This window comes from Sorex araneus, chromosome 2 (assembly GCF_027595985.1).
Source record: "Sorex araneus isolate mSorAra2 chromosome 2, mSorAra2.pri, whole genome shotgun sequence".
Taxonomy (NCBI): Eukaryota; Metazoa; Chordata; class Mammalia; order Eulipotyphla; family Soricidae; genus Sorex; species Sorex araneus.
The window spans coordinates 272737373-272755440 of NC_073303.1; the positions used below are offsets into that span (position 1 = coordinate 272737373).

The window sequence follows — 18068 nt, forward strand, 5'->3', positions numbered from 1 at the left end:
TTTAGGTTTATGGTTCATACATAAAGCTAACATTTAATTTTCCTTCCTTAAAGCTGTATCTTCAAGAAGCATATTGTCTTCTTCACAGGACCATATCTTGTATCCTATTTACCTTTTATTTGCATATTGATACCAACAATAGCCACCCACCCATCCCCAACAAAAAGGGTCATTTAAACATTCAAGAAACTCTTTTATCACAGATAATCTGACCTAAGTTTATTTTTAGTACAGTTACGACAGCAAACTTACTGAAACATTATTCGATATCTCAGCTTTAGTAAACAAAGCAGATGTTTAATAATATACACTGTCGCTTAGCATCCTTCCCATTCACATTATATACTTGTGACCGGGAGTTAGTATTAAATATTCTTCTTGAAATAGTTTAAATTTGAGAGATTTCCAAATGTTCATAGACATGTCCTAAAATTTTCATTAAATTTTAGCCACCAACTTAAGATATCACCTTGACATTTGTTGTCCTAAATGAAGTTCCTGTAGAACCTAGTTATTTTCAAGTTTTGGACACTTAGGTCAGATTAATGGAAGTGGTCTGTGCCCAGGTAGGTACATCACACGCATTATTAAAATGCTACCTTCACATAGCTCTCAGTATTAACATTTAAAAGTAGAATTGGATTCAAATTTGTCAGCTAAGTCCTCATCAGAAAGGCTGAGTAAAAAGAATTTTTTTTGAAATGCCACTTTAGGAATTAAACAAATCTGAGTAAGAAATTATCTTTCAAAAGAAGTAAATCATGGTTTACTGCAGAATTCTGACCAGAATTAATGAATCCCTTAGTTCAATCACTGTCATTTTATCACTGTCATCCCATTGCTCATCAATTTGCTCAAGCAGGCACCAGTAATGTCTCCATTGTGAGACTTGTTACTGTTTTTGGCATATCGAATACGCCACGGGGATTCTTGCCAGGCTCTGCCGTGCAGGCGGGATACTCTTGGAAGCTTGCTGGGCTCTCCGAGAGGGACGGAGAAATCGAACCCGGGTCAGCCACTTGCAAGGTACACGCCCTACCCGCTGTCCTATTGCTCCAGCCCTTAGTTCAATACTAAGTATAAATATATTAACATGGAAGAAAATATTCGATTATGTTTCTAATGTTTCCTCTTTGAAGTCTGCACTACTGCAGGGAAGCACCAGTGTGTTACAGTATTTGATTTTAGAATACTATAGAGTTACCTAATTTTAAAATGTAGAACTTGACAGGTTAAAACATACTTATTTTTTGGTAGTGGTGGGGTGGGTTTGGGTCACACCCGGCAGTGTTCTGGGTTGCTTCTGGAGGTGTTGGGGTAACCATATGTGGTGCCGGGGAACGAACCAGGGTGGCCAAAAGCAAGTGCCTCACCCCTGTACTATCTCTTCAGCCCCGATGACTACAGACTTATTAATTGAAAGACAGCTTGTTACTAACTGAAGGCAGTCTCTTGTAAATATTTTAAAAATACTTAAAAGCAAGATTATTTTATGTTCATGTTAAGTGACACATGAAGTCTGTCCTTGTGTTTTAAACTAATTTTATAATTCCTAATGTATAGAAAACAAAATGATAAACCAATAGATCCCCCAACAGAAGACACTACAGAACATCTTCAGAGAAGTATGAAATTTATAAGTGATTAAAATGTTTTAAAGAAAAAGTAGTCGTTAAAATTATGGCACTGAAGAAGCTAATTTTTGAAACTTTTATTGATCCGAAACGTAAAACAAAATCCAGTTTGAACCACAAATGGGAATACAATGTCTTGAAGATACTTCTAAAGCTATTATCTACATAATAATGAAACAGAATTAACAGCAGTGCAGTATATAAAGTTTTACTCTAGTGGTTTATGTATTTATTAGTATGAATCCATTGCTCTTTAACACCATTTAATGAAAATGTCCCAAACCAGTAAGACATTTTTAAAAAATGACTTGCAAACCATCATCATAAGTGTGTTTAAAAACACAAGACTGTAAATGTTTAGGTAAAGAAGCAAGAAATTTTTATCTTTACAATGAATTTGCAAAGCTCTGTGTCTCTGTAAGCAAGCAGAGTAGACTGGGTATTTTTCTTGTTTTGAACTCATTTTATATTTAATTGCACTACAGTATTGGTATATAGAGAACCACATCTAATTTTCCTGAGATTCTGATCTGCCTAGTTTTCTTGTGTGTGTGTAATGTGAGTCTTATATGGTAAAGAACTTGGTCTGAAAACGAATGAACCAAACCGATATTCCACTCTTATCCCTGAAAAAAGGACTGTTCTGTTGCTTCGGTCCTTGGCCTTACCTGCTCCCAGGGGTAGAGTCTGGGAAAATTCCTGCTATTGAATTTACTGTCCCCCTAAATAAGAGGCAGCACCCAGGGAAAGGGGAGCCTGACTTAGTGGTCAAAGGATTTATTCAGCACACACCAAAGGTGTGCCTTAGAGCCTAATGCCTCCTCCAATCTCTTTAATCTTTTAGTTAAAACACTTCTAACACCATAGGTGAAATGTGAGGTGTTATTAAATCTGTATCATTAATAAGAAACTTCCTGTTACAGTAATTAATCTCGTCTTTGGATTAAAAAAAAAACTTCCCCTTACGGAAATAACACCACTGACTACTTAACCTGATTACTACATTTATAACTTGTTTAAAAAGTGACTCAGTCATTTAGACCTCTGGAGCAACTATATTGAGTTTGATAACAGCAAAAACTAAGAAAAAGATGACTAAGTCTAGAAACAGCTGGAGTTTTCATTCCAAACACAGTAACAAAAAACTTCTGTTCAGAATTAAGATGTCGGTTAAGAGTCGAAATGTTTTGGAGGTCATCCCACCCAACTTCCAAATATTACACCTCACATATCTTCTTAATTATAAAAATTTATAGTTATTTTTTAAAGCTACATAAATAAAAATTCTCTATATAGAAATATTTAGCAGTTCCATAATTTAAATATTCAAATCAAATTGGGTAGATTTAGTTCCCTCATCCTTAGACTATATTTACACACTAGACACATTGAGGTACATTTAAACAGTGAACAGAATCACCCAACTAAAAGAGAAAAAAATAGTTCTCTATCACAGTCACTAATTCTTTCTTGAACATGAAATCGCAATCACTTATGTGAATTATATCACAATGAGACTTTATATCTAAAGAAACAAACAAAACAGAGCAACCTGGTAATCAGAACTTTGGTCTCTTATTTAAAGTTAACTCTGGAATGCAAAAAACGGTTTATGAAGGCCAAATAAAATCAATCTCTTATACAGACTACTATATATTAGTTGTTTTTTTTTTTTTTGCTTTATGGGTCACACCCGGCGATGCACAGGGATTACTCCTGGCCGTGCACTCAGGAATTACTCCTGGCGGTGCTCAGGGGACCATATGGGATGCTGGGAATCGAACCCAGGTCGGCTTCGTGCAAGACAAATGTCCTACCCGCTGTGCTATTGCTCCAGCCCCTATATTAGGTGTTTTATGAGGACTATGAATCCACTACTTCACAAATGGAAGGCTTTGGTAAATAACCAAATGTGTTCAAATAGAAAATAACTATTTGTTTGGTCAAAAATATAAAAAGTCTGACCTTATTTGAAATATGAAAAAAACCGAGTACTTGGAAGATATATGAAAATACTCAGCATAGATATTATGAAAAGTTGGTAACAAAGTAACTTTTTTGTCAAAAAATTATCATAGGCCACAGCATATAACAGAACTTATTGCTATTTGAAATATTAAGAACAGGTCAATATATAGAAGAGATTATATATCAGAAATCTCTTCCCAATACAAAGTGATATATATTCCTTCTGGAACACATACTTCCTAGATGTCACATCTAAAACTTATTTTTCTCATTTCCAAAACTTCAGTTATGTATCTGACCAAACTGACCTTACCAAATCTCACAAATTATAAATCAATTAAAGTTCTGATCTCATTTATTTTAGCTTGCTTCATTTCATTAGCATTTGACTTTTTACTTCCAAAGGCGCCAGCTGCAAGTTCTCTCTTTGTATTTTGTATTTTCAGCATATTTTCTTCAACAGAGTCCTTCACAATGAACTTTAAAGAGAAAACACAAAGTTAAATTGGTTCTGTACCTTTAAAGTCACAATATTTAAAACCCCTAGTGTTTAAAAATAAAATTCAAAAATTCAAAAATAGACGGCTGGAAGCTTGCCATGTGTCGGAGGGAGGGGCAGCGAGGATAGAGAAGGGACGGCTGTGACAGTAACAGTAGGAAATGATCACTCTAGATAAAAACGGAATGCTGAAAAAAGGTAAAGGGATATATAAGATAATGTTTCAGTCCCTGCATTGCAAACTATATGCCCAAAAGGAAAGAGAGAAGCAATGTGCCTGCCACAGAGGCAGGACGGGTGGGGAAGGGGGGTGGTGGGACGGACACCGAGGACCCTGGTGGAGGGACGGGTACTGTATGACTGAAACCCAATCATGATCAACTTTGACACTGTGAAAAAGATAAGTGAACTTTAAAAAATTAAAAACAAAAAAAATAAATTTTAAAAATGTTTATAATTATATAAAAATTATATAAAAAAAGAAGTGTCCTTGTAGTATTATATGCTTTTAAGAACTGTAAATAACAACCTAATAGAGCTGTTTAGCTCCCTCTTCCCCAACAACATAGAGTTATCTACAGCATGATATAATAAGCACTGTTTTTCCCTATCATTCACTAGTTTTCTTGATAAAGAATAAAATTTTCAGGGGCCAGACTGATATTACAGCAAGCAGGGTGTCTGCCTTGCACACAGCGACCTGGGTCCAATCCCCAACCGCCTGTCTGGTCCCAAGCTGGCAAGAGTGATCCCTGAGTACAGAGCAGGAGGAACCCCGAGCACTCCTGGGTAGGCACCCCACACCCCCTCCAAAAACAGAAAACAACTGATAATGTCCTGGAACTAGGAAGAGAGGAATAAATGAAACACAGAATCCAGAAAGAGAGCTATGCAACACACATAAATTCATTTATTTAAAAAAAAAAAAGTGCCATTTAAAACTGGTGAGTTAAAAAAATAAACTTTAAAAAAAGTCTTTACAAAGCACAAGTTTATTTGGAAAAAAGAATAAAATTAGACCCAGATCATGAAGCATCAAACAGTCACAGCATAAATAAAGTTTCTTAGATCTGAAGGAAAAGCTCTCTGCTCTAAGACTCTAAAATGCAGAGGTAGGAGATGTAGCAGAGTGGGTGAGAGTGGGTGAGGCACCCAAACGGTCCCCATGACCCATGAGGAGTGATCCCTCAGTGCAGAGCCAGGACCAGACCACTGCTCTGCAGGCCTGGTGGGCAACGGAGATCCCAGGTACCCATGCACTATTTGGCAAACTTCCACCAATAAAACTTGTTTATAAGACTTTCAGGACAAAAATTACAGTTTAAAGACAAAAGCCTGGAAGAAACTGTTTCAACACAAACCTAACAAAATATTTTAAAACAATATATCAAAAATTGCTTATACTATAGAAGCATAATTCTTACTTTATGGAAAGTGGGCAAAATATATAAACAAGTGATTCACAGAAAAAAATAACGCCAGGGATGGAGTGCAATGGTAGAACAATGCTTCACAATATGTAGGGCCACAGGGCCCATATGTGACCAACACCCACCCACCCCCAAATGAAGAGAACAGGTTATCAACAGACCACAGGGTGAAAGATGCACAACGTCTGAGTTAAATGCAAATTAGAAGAGCACTCTCTTGCACATTAGCAAGCAAAAATTTACAGCATAAAGTCTAGTTTCAAAACAACTTGACAATTATAAGAATGATAAATCCAGGGCAGGGGGAGACAGCTCCAAGGGCTAGATCATAAGCTTTACATGCAGAAGGGTTCAGTCCCCTGAAAACTGCTAGGAGTATCCCCTCCCCAAGCACCGAACCCCTCAGGATTCAAAAAAGAAAATTCTAAATCCACTATTCTGGCTTCCCTAACACAAATGCAACGTAATGCTAAGACATTAGCTTATCAGAAAAAAAAAAATGGTTATAAATGATGTCAAAAAGAACATATTTACCCAAGAACAGATGACTGGTTAAAGAAACTTTGGTACATCTATACAATGGAATACTATGCAGCTGTTAGAAAAAATGAAGTCATGAACTTTGCATATAAGTGGATCAACATGGAAAGTATCATGCTAAGTGAAATGAGCCAGAAAGAGAGAGACAGACATAGAAAGATTGTACTCATCTGTGGAATATAAAATGGCAGAGTAGGAGACTAATACCCAAGAATAGTAGTTTATAATACCAGGGGGTTGTCTCCATGGCTTGGAAGCTGGCCTCACACGCTGGGGGAAAATCATCCCAGATAGAGAAGGGAACACCAAGTAATATGTGATTGGAAACCCCGAGCGGGGAGGGAGATGCACGCTGAAAGTAGACTAGAGACTAAACATGATGGCCACTCAATACTCCTATTGTGAACCACGACACCCAAAAGGAGAGAGAAAGAACAAATTGGAATGCTCTGCCACAGAGGCGGAATGGGGTGGGGGGGATGGGATGGGGGTGGTGGGAGGGATACTGGGTCCATAGGTGGTGGAGAATGGACACTGGTGGAGGGATGGACTCTTTTTTTTTTTTTTTTTTGCTTTTTGGGTCACACCTGGCGATGCACAGGGTTTACTCCTGGTTCTGCACTCAGGAATAACCCCTGGCGGTGCTCAGGGGACCATATGGGATGCTGGGAATCGAACCCGGGTCGGCCGCGTGCAAGGCAAACGCCCTACCCGCTGTGCTATCGCTCCAGCCCGGGATGGACTCTTGAACATTGCATGGGGGTAAAACAAGCACGAAAATCTGTGAATCTGTAACTGTACCCTCACTGTGACTCACTAATTAAAAAAAATCAATAAATTATTTAAAAAAAAGAACATATTTATAGAGGAATCACATCTACAGAGACATAATGAAGTGTCAGGGCCTGGGAGGAGGAAGAAATGGTCCAGATAATGGGTACAGAGTTTTAATTTGAGAAGATGAAAAAAATTCTAGAAAAAGATGGTGGTACTGACTACCCAATGTATACTTGTTACTGAACTGTATATATACTTGGGATAGTTGAAATGCTAACTATATAAGTATATTTTACTTCCAAAAATATGAGTTTTACTGAGTCTACAATGAGCAAACAACAGAAGCATGTTGCAGAAAAAAATTAAAAATAAACTTTTTATGCTCTCACATAATTGATTTGCAAAAATGTAATTTTGTAAATTCTTCACAATAAATCATTCTAGACTAACCTATGGGGGGGTGTTTACTGGAGATATATACATGAATGAGTGCAAACATAAGACAATTTGATTAGTTAATGTTAAAATACCAATAGTGGCTACGTCTAGTGAGATTGAGGGTGGCCTTCCTATTCTGGCCCTAAAATTCTATTGCAATAGTTTTAGTAACATATCGACACAAGATCTGAATCATTTAAAAATTGCTATCAACTCTATTTAAAAACAGATGGTTTAAAAACTCACTTTAGTGATGATAACCTCTTGTTTCTGGCCAAGTCTGTGGCATCTATCAAAGCACTGATCTTCAGCAGCGGGATTCCAGGCCTAGCAAGAAAAGAACTGCTTTAATCCTGATCGGGGCGTGTTTGGCAGAAAGACAATTCACTGCAGCATTACTGAATCATGTTTTACTTAAACTTATCCTGGTAAATTCAGATAATATAAATGCACTGAAAAAAAAAATCAGACAAACCCACTCCCGCACCTGCCCCAGTCACTCCTCTGAGGGGAATTCTTCCCACCATCACTGTGCTCTACTACTTCTACTATCTAATACAGAAAGCACACAAAGAAAATGACAGCTGACTAATCAAATACCATCTTTCTGCACCCCCTCCCACTGCCTTTTAAAATGGATGAAAACACGGGGCGCCCCAGAGGGGTGTGTGAGAGCCCTCCCCGCTCCAAGGGACCCAGCTCTGGCAATCAAAAAACCCCAGAACGCATCCGCCACCACGTTTAAGACCACTTCCCATGCATGAGTGAAGTCCTACAGAACCCAGATAATGCAGAACTTTGTGACCTTGGACTCTGGGCTCAAGGGGTCCTGGAAGCAGAATTCCTCTGCCCACTTCCCCCCGTCTCTGGAGACACAGGGGTCATGCCCATAAACCACCTCGTCATCTGCCACTGCCAGATCCCACGGCTCCTCCTCCTGGCTCTGTGCTCAGGAGTCATTCCCAATGATGCTTTGAAGATCAAATGTGGTGTCAGGAATCAAACCAGGGTCAGCCATACACAAAACAAGCACCTAGCCCCTGTACTATTTCTCCAGGCCAAGGATAGAAAGAACACTTACCGATTATTTCTGGAGTTTCCCTGAAATTTTTTCACCATCAATTTTACCTATGAAGAGTATTTAACTAACAGTCTTCGTTTCATATTCTGAGGCAGGGAGCAGGTTGGGTTCATACCCAACAGTGCTCAGGAGCTACTCCTGCCCCTATGCTCAGTAATGAGCCCTGACTGTTTTCAGGGGATGGAAAGTGGTGCCAGGGTCTCAAACTGGGGTTGGCTGCATGCAAGGTAAGCACCTTACCCATGGACTCTATCTCTCCAGTCCTATTTTATAACTTTTAAAGATAATAACATGGGGCTGGAGCGATAGCACAGGGGGTAGGACGTTTGCCTTGCACGTGGCCGACCCGGGTTTGATTCCCAGCATCCCATATGGTCCCCTGAGCACCACCAGGAGTAATTCCTGAGTGCATGAGCCAGGAGTAACCCCTGAACATTGCAGGGTGTGACCCCCCAAAAAAAGCAAAAAAAAACAAAAAAAAAGGAATAACGTATCAAGAATTTACAAAATCACTTACCGGGTCCATCAAAAACACTCGAGAAGCTGCAGAAAGATTCAGGCCAACACCACCAGCTTTTAAGGACAGAAGCATTATAGTTGGAGATCCTGCTTCAGTGTTTTGGAAACACTGGATTGACTCAACTCTTTTCTTCTGGGCCATGGAACCATCCAAACGAGTAAACACAAACCCAGAGGCTCTGAAGGGGGAAAGAGACAACAATACTATATAGACATGCTAAACGACAAGCCTCTTCCTTCAACCTGTTCTTCCACTCATTTGTTTTGACAAATACTTACTAACCAATGATTAACTAGGTCAGGCTCTGCAATCCCACATAATTTAAGAATTTAGTTAAAAAAATGTTATTTTGCTAGAAAATGTTTATTGTAATTCAATGTTATTTTAGATATATGAAATAAGTGGATACGGCAAGGTACAATTAATTTTGCTATCCAAAACAAACAGAGAAAATTCTTTTATAGTTAGTAAGAAATACTGTTGAACTTACCGAAGTGGTGTTTCTATTAAAGACAGAAATGTTGTAAACTGGGAAACAACTAAACTTTTTATGTTGGGGTTGTTCTTTCTTAATTCAACCAATGCATGCATTAAGGCATTAATCTGAAAAAAATTGGGAAAACCATTAGAATCCATATTGAATAAGCAAAATAGGATATTTCAACAGTGTTTATATTGAAAGTTTCTGTCATGTATTTATCACTTAGACCAACGGCCCTCCGGGTGAGGCCTTCCTCCGGCTGCCATCACTGGGCCTTTCTGGAACAGAAAGCAGAGACCCTCCCTTCTGGGTAGGTCCCCGCAGCCCCCACACCTGACAGAGGCCATACTAAGGGCGCCTACCGAAGCTCCTGAACACCAAATCACACACTGTTGACTGACATTTGGTGAAAGTGAGAAGAGAGACAGCAACCTCCAGCCTCGTCCCGCAGCAGCATCTGCTGGGTGCAACTACAAAGACTCAGCCTCCAGCACAGCACAAACACCAAGAAATGACCAGGAGAACACATAGAAAGTACACCGTGTTCAACAAGCAAAAACAGCATCACCAAAGACAAACACAGCCAACCAGCTCAGCAAATCCTCAGACTATGTCTTCAGTGACACAGTAATGAAATGAACCCCTCACCAAGAATATGCTCTCCAGCGAGATTTTCATTCGTGTTTGAAGGAACGATAGTTTCATGGACAGGCAACAGCTTAAGGGAAGAAGAGCCTTGAAACCAGCAAGAAAGGTGAAAATGACTCCTTTAGAGCAAAGGGAAAAGCTGCAGCTGACGGGCATGAGGCGCCATGGTGCTGATCACCCTAGTGACTCAGTTACTAGAGCAGGTGGCCACATAACAGCCATGCGGCACCTTCAAAGTTCAGAGTACTGTGTGCCCAGGAGAACACAGAAAATTAGCTGGGGAAGTTGTGGAGAAGCCCACTGAGCTCAATGAGTGAAAACAACAGCACAGAAGGCTCATTAGCGCCTCACAGCTCAGCAAATCCTCAATCACTTCAGTAACACCATTATGACATATATGCTGTAGCAAGCAATATAAAGTAGATTATTTTGTGCCTGCTAATGGGGCAGGCTGGGGGAGTGGGTGGGTAACGGGGCTTTAGTGGAGGAAAGGTTACAGTGGGTGGTGGGACGGAATTGCAATACTGAATACCTGAAACGGCATTATGAAAACTTTTTAAGTCATAAGGTTTCAAATGAGGAAAAAAAGTGATAGCAGGAATAAAGTGGTAAACTAAATTAGATTATAATCATATTCATGTTGCATGTCATAAGTTAATTTTCTCCTACAGGTCCTGGGGAGCTATTCATGGAAAGCAAAGGACAGCAGAGACTTCCCAACATGAGCAACTGAGCATGTGTCGCACTCACGCTGCAAATGGTGGCCTTCTACTAGATTAAGAGAGGTTTAAAAGAGCAATCTATCATCACATTGATTTTTACCGATAATTCCATTTGCCGTTTAGTTTTGCGGGTGTAAGTAATATGCATAAATTTGTGACATGCCTATAACAGAGACAGGCTAAGGGTTGGGAAAGAACCTGAGGGCCCTGACAGAGGGAAAGAGACACTGAGGTGGGACTGGTACGGGAACACTGCTTGCCTGAAGCCTATTATAAACATTATAAACCATGGAGCTTTAATAATAATAATAAAAAAAACACTATTTTATGAAGAGTACCACAATAAACTGAAGCTTTCTCCTTTCCCTCAAACTCCACTACCGTTGACATCAAAGCCAGTTCGACCAATACATCTTCAAACGACAGGATTCAAAAACAGAATTACTGATGGCTGGATGAGAGCAGCTCAAAGGGAGCATGTACTGTAGGCAGAGACCTCGGTTTGCTCCCTAGCACTGTTCTAAGTGAGAAGCAACCCCTGAGCACCGCTAGGTGTGGGTCCAAACACAAAAACAGAATAATCGCTTTTGCACACAGCATTTTCTTATATAAATAAAAAATAATTTCTCAACTATTTCTGAATGTATAGTTTACCTTTGAACTGGAAGTCCATTCTGTGTTAGATTTTTTCTCAGTATCACATGACAATTCTTCAGGAGGACATTCTAGTAAATTATCTGCATGTATATCATTTCTGCATAAAGGGCATTTAGCATGTGGCTAATGTAATAAAAAAGAAAGAGTACAAGAAAAAATTATCAGAGGAATAGAAATACAAATTTATCAATTTTTTTTAAAGTACTGTAAAATCTGTGTTTCACAACTGGCTAGAATTCTTTTAACCTTTTAGTGACTCATCCATTTAAATTAAATCTGTACATACTTAATCCCTGACAGTATTCTGATGTGTCAAGTAGGATAAGTTAACAAGAAAGGTAAAGTATTTGATCTTGAGTAACAGCAAGTTTGAAAGAATACATTTACTGACAAGTAATTAAAAATAAAAATACTGGGTTTTGAAACCTAACTACAACGAAGCACATTAGCTGGAATTACTCTTTGGGGGTAAAAAATTCCTTCAGTGGTACATAAAGACATTCCTGAATGGAGTGGTAGTGCAGGGAAGGGGCTGGCCTTGCACATGATCAACACATTCAAGCCCCGGCATCCCATGTGGTCCCCAAGTCCTGCCACAGTGACCCCTGAGTGCAGAGCCAGCCCTGAGCACCACTGGGTGTGGCTCCCCACAAAAAAACCGGGTTTGCACGCAATCGAACCGGGTTCGATTTCCAGCATCCCATAAGGTACCCTGAGCACCGTCAGGGGTGGTTCCTGAGTGCAGAGCCAGGAGTAACCCCTGTGCATTGCCAGGTGTGACCCAAAAAGCAAAAAAAAAAAAAAAGAAGCATGAACACATCAACTAAGATAATCAGACATAATAAATCCAAGCGGAAAATCCTTTAAAAAGATTGGACTTGGGTTTTCTTAACACTCAAGATAGCAGCGACATTTCATTGAACATGGAAGCATGAAACTAACCTGCTCATTCTGAATGACTTGGCAAATACAGGGTTTACAAAAGACATGTGCGCAGCGCGTTATCACAGGAACTGTTAAAGAATCCAAGCAAATTGCACATTCCTCATCAGAACCTGAGCTCAGAATTAACTTCATTTTCCTTATTAACTTCTTTTGTAATTCTTCAGGTGTATCATTTCCTAGAGAAAAGGCTGAAAAATTAATTTCAAAGCAAGATTTGTAATGTGGCAAGACAAATTAATCTTCCTGATATACGGAAAAGTTTTGTTTGGGGAATCCCTTATGCTTTTCTATCATAGGTAAAAGTATGGCTTAAACTGAAAAGAAAAATCCAGAAACTAAAACATTAGCCAACCCAGATGATATACTTATATAGAAATATTATCATAGTGTCATTAAAATATTGAGTAGACTCGATCTGAACCTTTCATCCAAGAATACGACCAGAAATCCTGGAAATACCTTGTTACTACTCCATTCCATTGGTCAGATTTTGAAGTACAATGAATCCCAATTGATTCCTATGCTGAGAATAATGGTCTTTTTGAACAAAGAAAATGTACCAAATTCAGGAGTTCTGAAAGTGTTCTCAATCTGATTTAAATATGCAACAAATGTACAGGTGTAAAGCAATCACTTACCCGAGGAACCACTGGAAGATACTGCGTTTGTCAGAAGGTGAGTATGACAACATATCTGCCGAAGTCTAAGCAAAAGACCCAGGACATCTGCATAGTGTGCAAGGACAGTCCCTTCATTAAAATACCTATAGGGAAAAAGATTAACTATAAACATCTCTAACAGTACTTCTTATTCGAAAACAGTGGGAATAAAAATAGCATTGTTTACTTCTTTGGAGATCACTTTGAAAACAAAAAAGAACAGAAAAGCAAACCACTGAGTATGTGAACCACTGAAACAATGAAAGCAAACTAATGAGAGTCTCTCTACTTTTTAGAGAGGCTGCTAACTATAGTTCAAGGACATTCTGAAGAAGATCTACAAATCTTAGACTACATAGAGCAACACTATTTCAAAATAGCATGCCCCTGGGGGAAAACCAGCCTCATCCACACATGACATAGAAAACAGGGTGCATGATGTTCGCTGAACAAGTTTTACACAGAAGAGAAAGTCAAGTGAATAAGGAAACACATAGACCTGCTGTGTCTGCAGACAAACTTATGGATCCAGCATTCACATTGGAAAATGAAGCCAAGAAACACAGGCAAACCGGGGACACGGTGCTGAGAAATGTATGCTGGCGGAAGTATGGGTGTTCAAACACTGGATGACTGACACCCAATCATGAACAACTTTGCTACCTCACAGTGATTCAACCAATGGGGGGGAGGGTCAAGGGGAACCTTTACCATTTCATTTCACCCCCAACTTAAGGAATTAGTGAATTACGCTATATCATTCACTTTTACTATCAATTTGTTAAAACTGTTAAAGAAGCAAGTATCTTTTCATACACTATACACTTCATCACTAATATTTCTTAAAAATATCATTCTATGAAATGAAAGAAATTAAAACAACATAAAATTTGTTTTAAAAGTTAGCTTTTCATGGAATGCCCTGTCACAGAGGTGAGGTGGGGTGGGGGGAGGGTGGGGTGGGAGTGGTGGGAGGGATGCTGGGACCATTGGTGGTGGAAAATGGGCACTGGTGGAGGGATGGGCACTCGACCACTGTATAACTGAAATGTAAGCACGAAAATTTGTAAATCTGAAACTGTCCCTCATGGTGATTCACTAATAAAAAAAAATAGTTGCTGCAAAAAAAAAAAATTAAATAAATAAATAAAAGTCAGCTTTTCCCATACCTTCCAATAGTGGCCCTGCCTTCATTTTTCACCGACTGATAAATCTTTCTCTCTTCATCTGAAAGTGTAATGTGCTGAATAAATACTTTGCGTTCTGGTAACTCCAAAACAGGTTTTCCCTTAATTTTGCTTGTCTTTGTTCTTCTAAGTGTAATATTTTTAATTAGAGACTGTAAACGCCTAGTCAAAATAAAACAAAATTATGTCATTATTTTTGAAGAACGGAATGAGTATTTTACTGATAGTTTTATAAACTTAGCAAAGCTAAATAAAAATCCTTTGCATGGGGTATCATTCAACCTGCCTGATAATCAGACAAAATATAATCAGAAAATTAGGGCAATAAATGCACTGAAATTTTCCCTTATACTTGCCAGTTTTCCTGTTCTTATTTTTAAAGCACTTCTCCCCACTTTATTCTAATCACTAAATGAACCTTTTTACTTAATTCTCTCACTTAACAAATTGATTTACTGATCACCAAATACAACAAATTATTAAATACCCATTAAGTGCAAGGCTAATATCATGCCAAATATCACATATGCACGAAAAAATTATTACCTTGTCTCTAAAATTCTTTAGTACTGTGAAAACCAGTACATGATTAATACTTATAAAGTAAAAGGTCGTATTATAACATTGATATAATTCTAACAAGGAGAAATGTCTTCAAGGCTCTACAATCTTTACATTCTCTTTTCAATATCAGAAAAAAAAGGAAGCATATCAAGTATTTTTTTAAAAAATCTTTTTCCTGGAGCTAGAGAGATAGAGGGGGAAAGTGTCTGCCTTGCATGGAGACAACCCCAGTTTGATTCCAACACTATATACAGTCCTCTGAATACCCTTGGGGTGATCCCTAAGCAGAAAGCCAGGAGTAAGCTCTGAGCTCTGAGTGTAGCCCCATACCAATAATTATTTTTAAAAAACAAAAATATATTTTAAACATTAAAAAACTTCTTTCTCCTAACACTAAAATGTAAATAGTTTCTTAAATTAAAATTCAAATAATTCATTCTAAACAATCAAGTAGACAGTGTTGCAACCTATATTAATGGCTTCTGAACCATGTTCATCATAATCACAGAAAAATTTTCCAACCTCAAGCTGTGAACACTTCATGAAGGGAAAACCAAAGTCAAATAGTAATGAAAATCCAAACTGGTTTAGACGGCAACTAGTTATTCACTGGCTACTACTTACCTAAGTCCTCCTTCATCTCCCATTGTCACAGGACGCTGTATCGTTCTGTGCCACCATTCTCTATCAATAAATGGTTTCAGTTTTAAAAAGGAAAGAAGAGACCACAAATCCTTCAAAGAATTCTGGATGGGAGTCCCTAAAATAACAGAAAACTGTTACGATCCTATAACCAAAGTCCCAGGTTAAACTACCCATCTGAGCCAACCAGAGGAAACAGCAGTTACACACAGATGGGCACTGTAGGGGCAAGATGCTTGCCTCAGCCCAGGTTCAAACCCGAGCACCCTGTATGCTCCAGAGCACAAGAGTCCAGGTGACCCGAGTACAGACAGGAGTACGCCCTGAGCACAACCAGGTATGGCCCAAAAAGAAATTGGGCACTCTACACACCATCAGTTGTGACAACAATTCCCTCTTTAATATATATACAATCTTGAAAACATGGTTTTGCTCTAATTTTTATCTCACTTGCCATATTAAAAAAAAATTTTTTTTCAAGTAAATTCAATTTTCTCCCTAGCAAGGATATTTGCTGGGGCTGGAGCAATAGCACAGCGGGTAGGGTGTTTGCCTTGCACACAGCCGACCCGGGTTCGAATCCCAGCATCCAATATGGTCCCCTGAGCACCGCCAGGAGTAATTCCTGAGTGCATCGCCAGGTGTGACCCAAAAAGCAAAAAAAAAAAACAGAATATTTGCTTTTGTATTTTAAATAGTAGCAGGAGAAAAAAAATCAGCAAAAAGGAAAAATACTATCTTAATCCTGTATTCTCTTCCCTAGTCTTCCAGTAACTTTGTCACAAATAATAGACTTCAAAACAGGGACAGAAAAATTACAATTCTGATTGGAGAATTAATTCGTTTTAAAAAAAAGAAAAAAGGGGGCTGGAGCGATAGCACAGCAGGTAGGGCGTTTGCCTTGCACGCGACCAACCCGGGTTCGAATCCCAGCATCCCATATGGTCCCCTGAGCACGGCCAGGGGTAATTCCTGAGTGCAGAGCCAGGAGTGTGCCGGGTGTGACCCAAAAAGCAAAAAAAAAAAAAAAAAAAAAAAGATCCAATTAACCTCTAAGGTTCAAGAATACTCTATCTAGCAATTCTTCCATAAATTACAATTCACATGTTGCTAGCAACTATCATCACATCAAAATACTGAGCTATTTTTATGATCAATTTTGGGGTATACTGCTTGCAGCAATACATTATCCAGAAATGTGAAATCTCTTAGTCTACTGGCACATTACCTGTCAATACCCATCTTCTGTCTGCTTCTAAATCCAGCACAGCTTTGGTCTGCTGAGCGTTGGGGTTTCGAATAGCATGCCCTTCATCCAGGATCACTCGGAGCCACCTCAGACTATGCAGTGGACTATCACCTTTCGTCTACAATGTTCAGTACACATGTAAAATAAAGGAAAGTAAAACAGACATTATGAATTAGATACAGAATGAGTTGCTTTTATTCTTCTACATTAACTGCACTGTCAGTACTACTTTAAGTATTTTTTTACATGAAACTTCAAATTATTCAATGCTCACAAGGTTACGGAATTTTGTGTGACTGTAAGCTAGGAAGGGGCCTAAGGCCTTTTGCCTATATTTAAAGTATGTGCACTGTACCAATGAGCTACATCATGAGCCCTGAAACGGCTTCATTTGTGTTATACAGGTTAAGAAAATGGCAGTACCATGCTCACAGCATTACAGTCAGCAAGCGGCAGAGCTAGCATTCAAACCTGGACAGCCCGGTGTTCCTTCCAGACTGGGTTCATACACTAAGCTATTGTTCTGCCTCATTATAACTATAAAAATCATTGCTGTAAGAATAATTTGAAAGTTAACGATTCCTTTTGTTTTAACACTGAAAGTTAATATTCCTACCAGAAAAGTTTTGGTGTAAGTTATTTTGGAAACCATAAAGTATTACTATTTCACAACGAGAATTATAGGTAAACAAAAATTAAACTTCTAAATAGGTTGGGCGCAATTTGTGAATTTGAGGTACACAACTTACAGAATAAAATAATTTAAAAAGAGTAGAAATGTTGGGGCTGGAGTGATAGCACAGCGGGTAGGGCGTTTGCCTTGCACGCGGCCGACCCGGGTTCGAATCCCAGCATCCCATATGGTCCCCTGAGCACCGCCAGGAGTAATTCCTGAGTGTAGAGCCAGGAGTAACCCCTGTGCATCGCCGGGTGTGACCCAAAAAGCAAAAAAAAAAAAAAGAGTAGAAATGCTGAATTTTGTAACAACACTTTAGAAACCTAGAGCACGTTTCCTGAATTCGACTTTTGAAAAGGGTCAACATATCAGCATACTTACTCCATAGTCATGAGTTAAAATATTGTATGTAGTCAAAACAATATCCTGTTTTGAAAGCAAGGCTGGGTCTCTAATACGATCAGAACCATAATAAACATAAAAGTTCAAGTGCACATCTGATTTAATATGTTGTCCAAACTGGTCCTACAAAAAAATGAGTATTTTTAGTAACAAGCAGATTAGTGATAAATTTTATAATGCATTAAAAAAAAGTATAGTCCTGGTTGGTGTCACAATCAAATTCTTAAAATTTTACAAATCATGTTTCCTGCAATCTAAACATCAACAATATACAAATATTTTAATGTTCAAAAGCTTAACTTACACAAAATATGATTTTGTTAGACCCGTCCAGTGAACAATCACTTTG

The 18068-nt window shown here is 38.7% G+C and overlaps 1 protein-coding gene across 7 annotated transcripts in view; it reads right to left on the reverse strand.

Annotated features, from left to right (window-relative positions):
• HLTF (helicase like transcription factor) overlaps positions 1 to 18068 on the reverse strand; it is a 54701-nt gene that overhangs the window by 4160 nt on the left and 32473 nt on the right. For 4 of the 7 annotated variants that reach the window (XM_055125911.1, XM_055125910.1, XM_055125909.1 and 1 more), the window contains exons 15-25: positions 17699 to 17842; positions 16621 to 16759; positions 15375 to 15510; positions 14169 to 14348; positions 12979 to 13103; positions 12338 to 12528; positions 11393 to 11518; positions 9378 to 9490; positions 8885 to 9065; positions 7533 to 7613; positions 3916 to 4081 (exon numbers count right to left, since the gene is read on the reverse strand). In XM_055125911.1, coding sequence (XP_054981886.1) covers positions 3929 to 4081; positions 7533 to 7613; positions 8885 to 9065; positions 9378 to 9490; positions 11393 to 11518; positions 12338 to 12528; positions 12979 to 13103; positions 14169 to 14348; positions 15375 to 15510; positions 16621 to 16759; positions 17699 to 17842 — 1569 coding nt within the window. In that variant the 3' untranslated portion in view covers positions 3916 to 3928. Of the gene's footprint in view, positions 1 to 3910; positions 4082 to 7532; positions 7614 to 8884; positions 9066 to 9377; positions 9491 to 11392; positions 11519 to 12337; positions 12529 to 12978; positions 13104 to 14168; positions 14349 to 15374; positions 15511 to 16620; positions 16760 to 17698; positions 17843 to 18068 lie in introns of all 7 variants that reach the window. The other 3 variants (XM_055125913.1, XM_055125912.1, XM_055125908.1) reach the window with 2 other exon arrangements.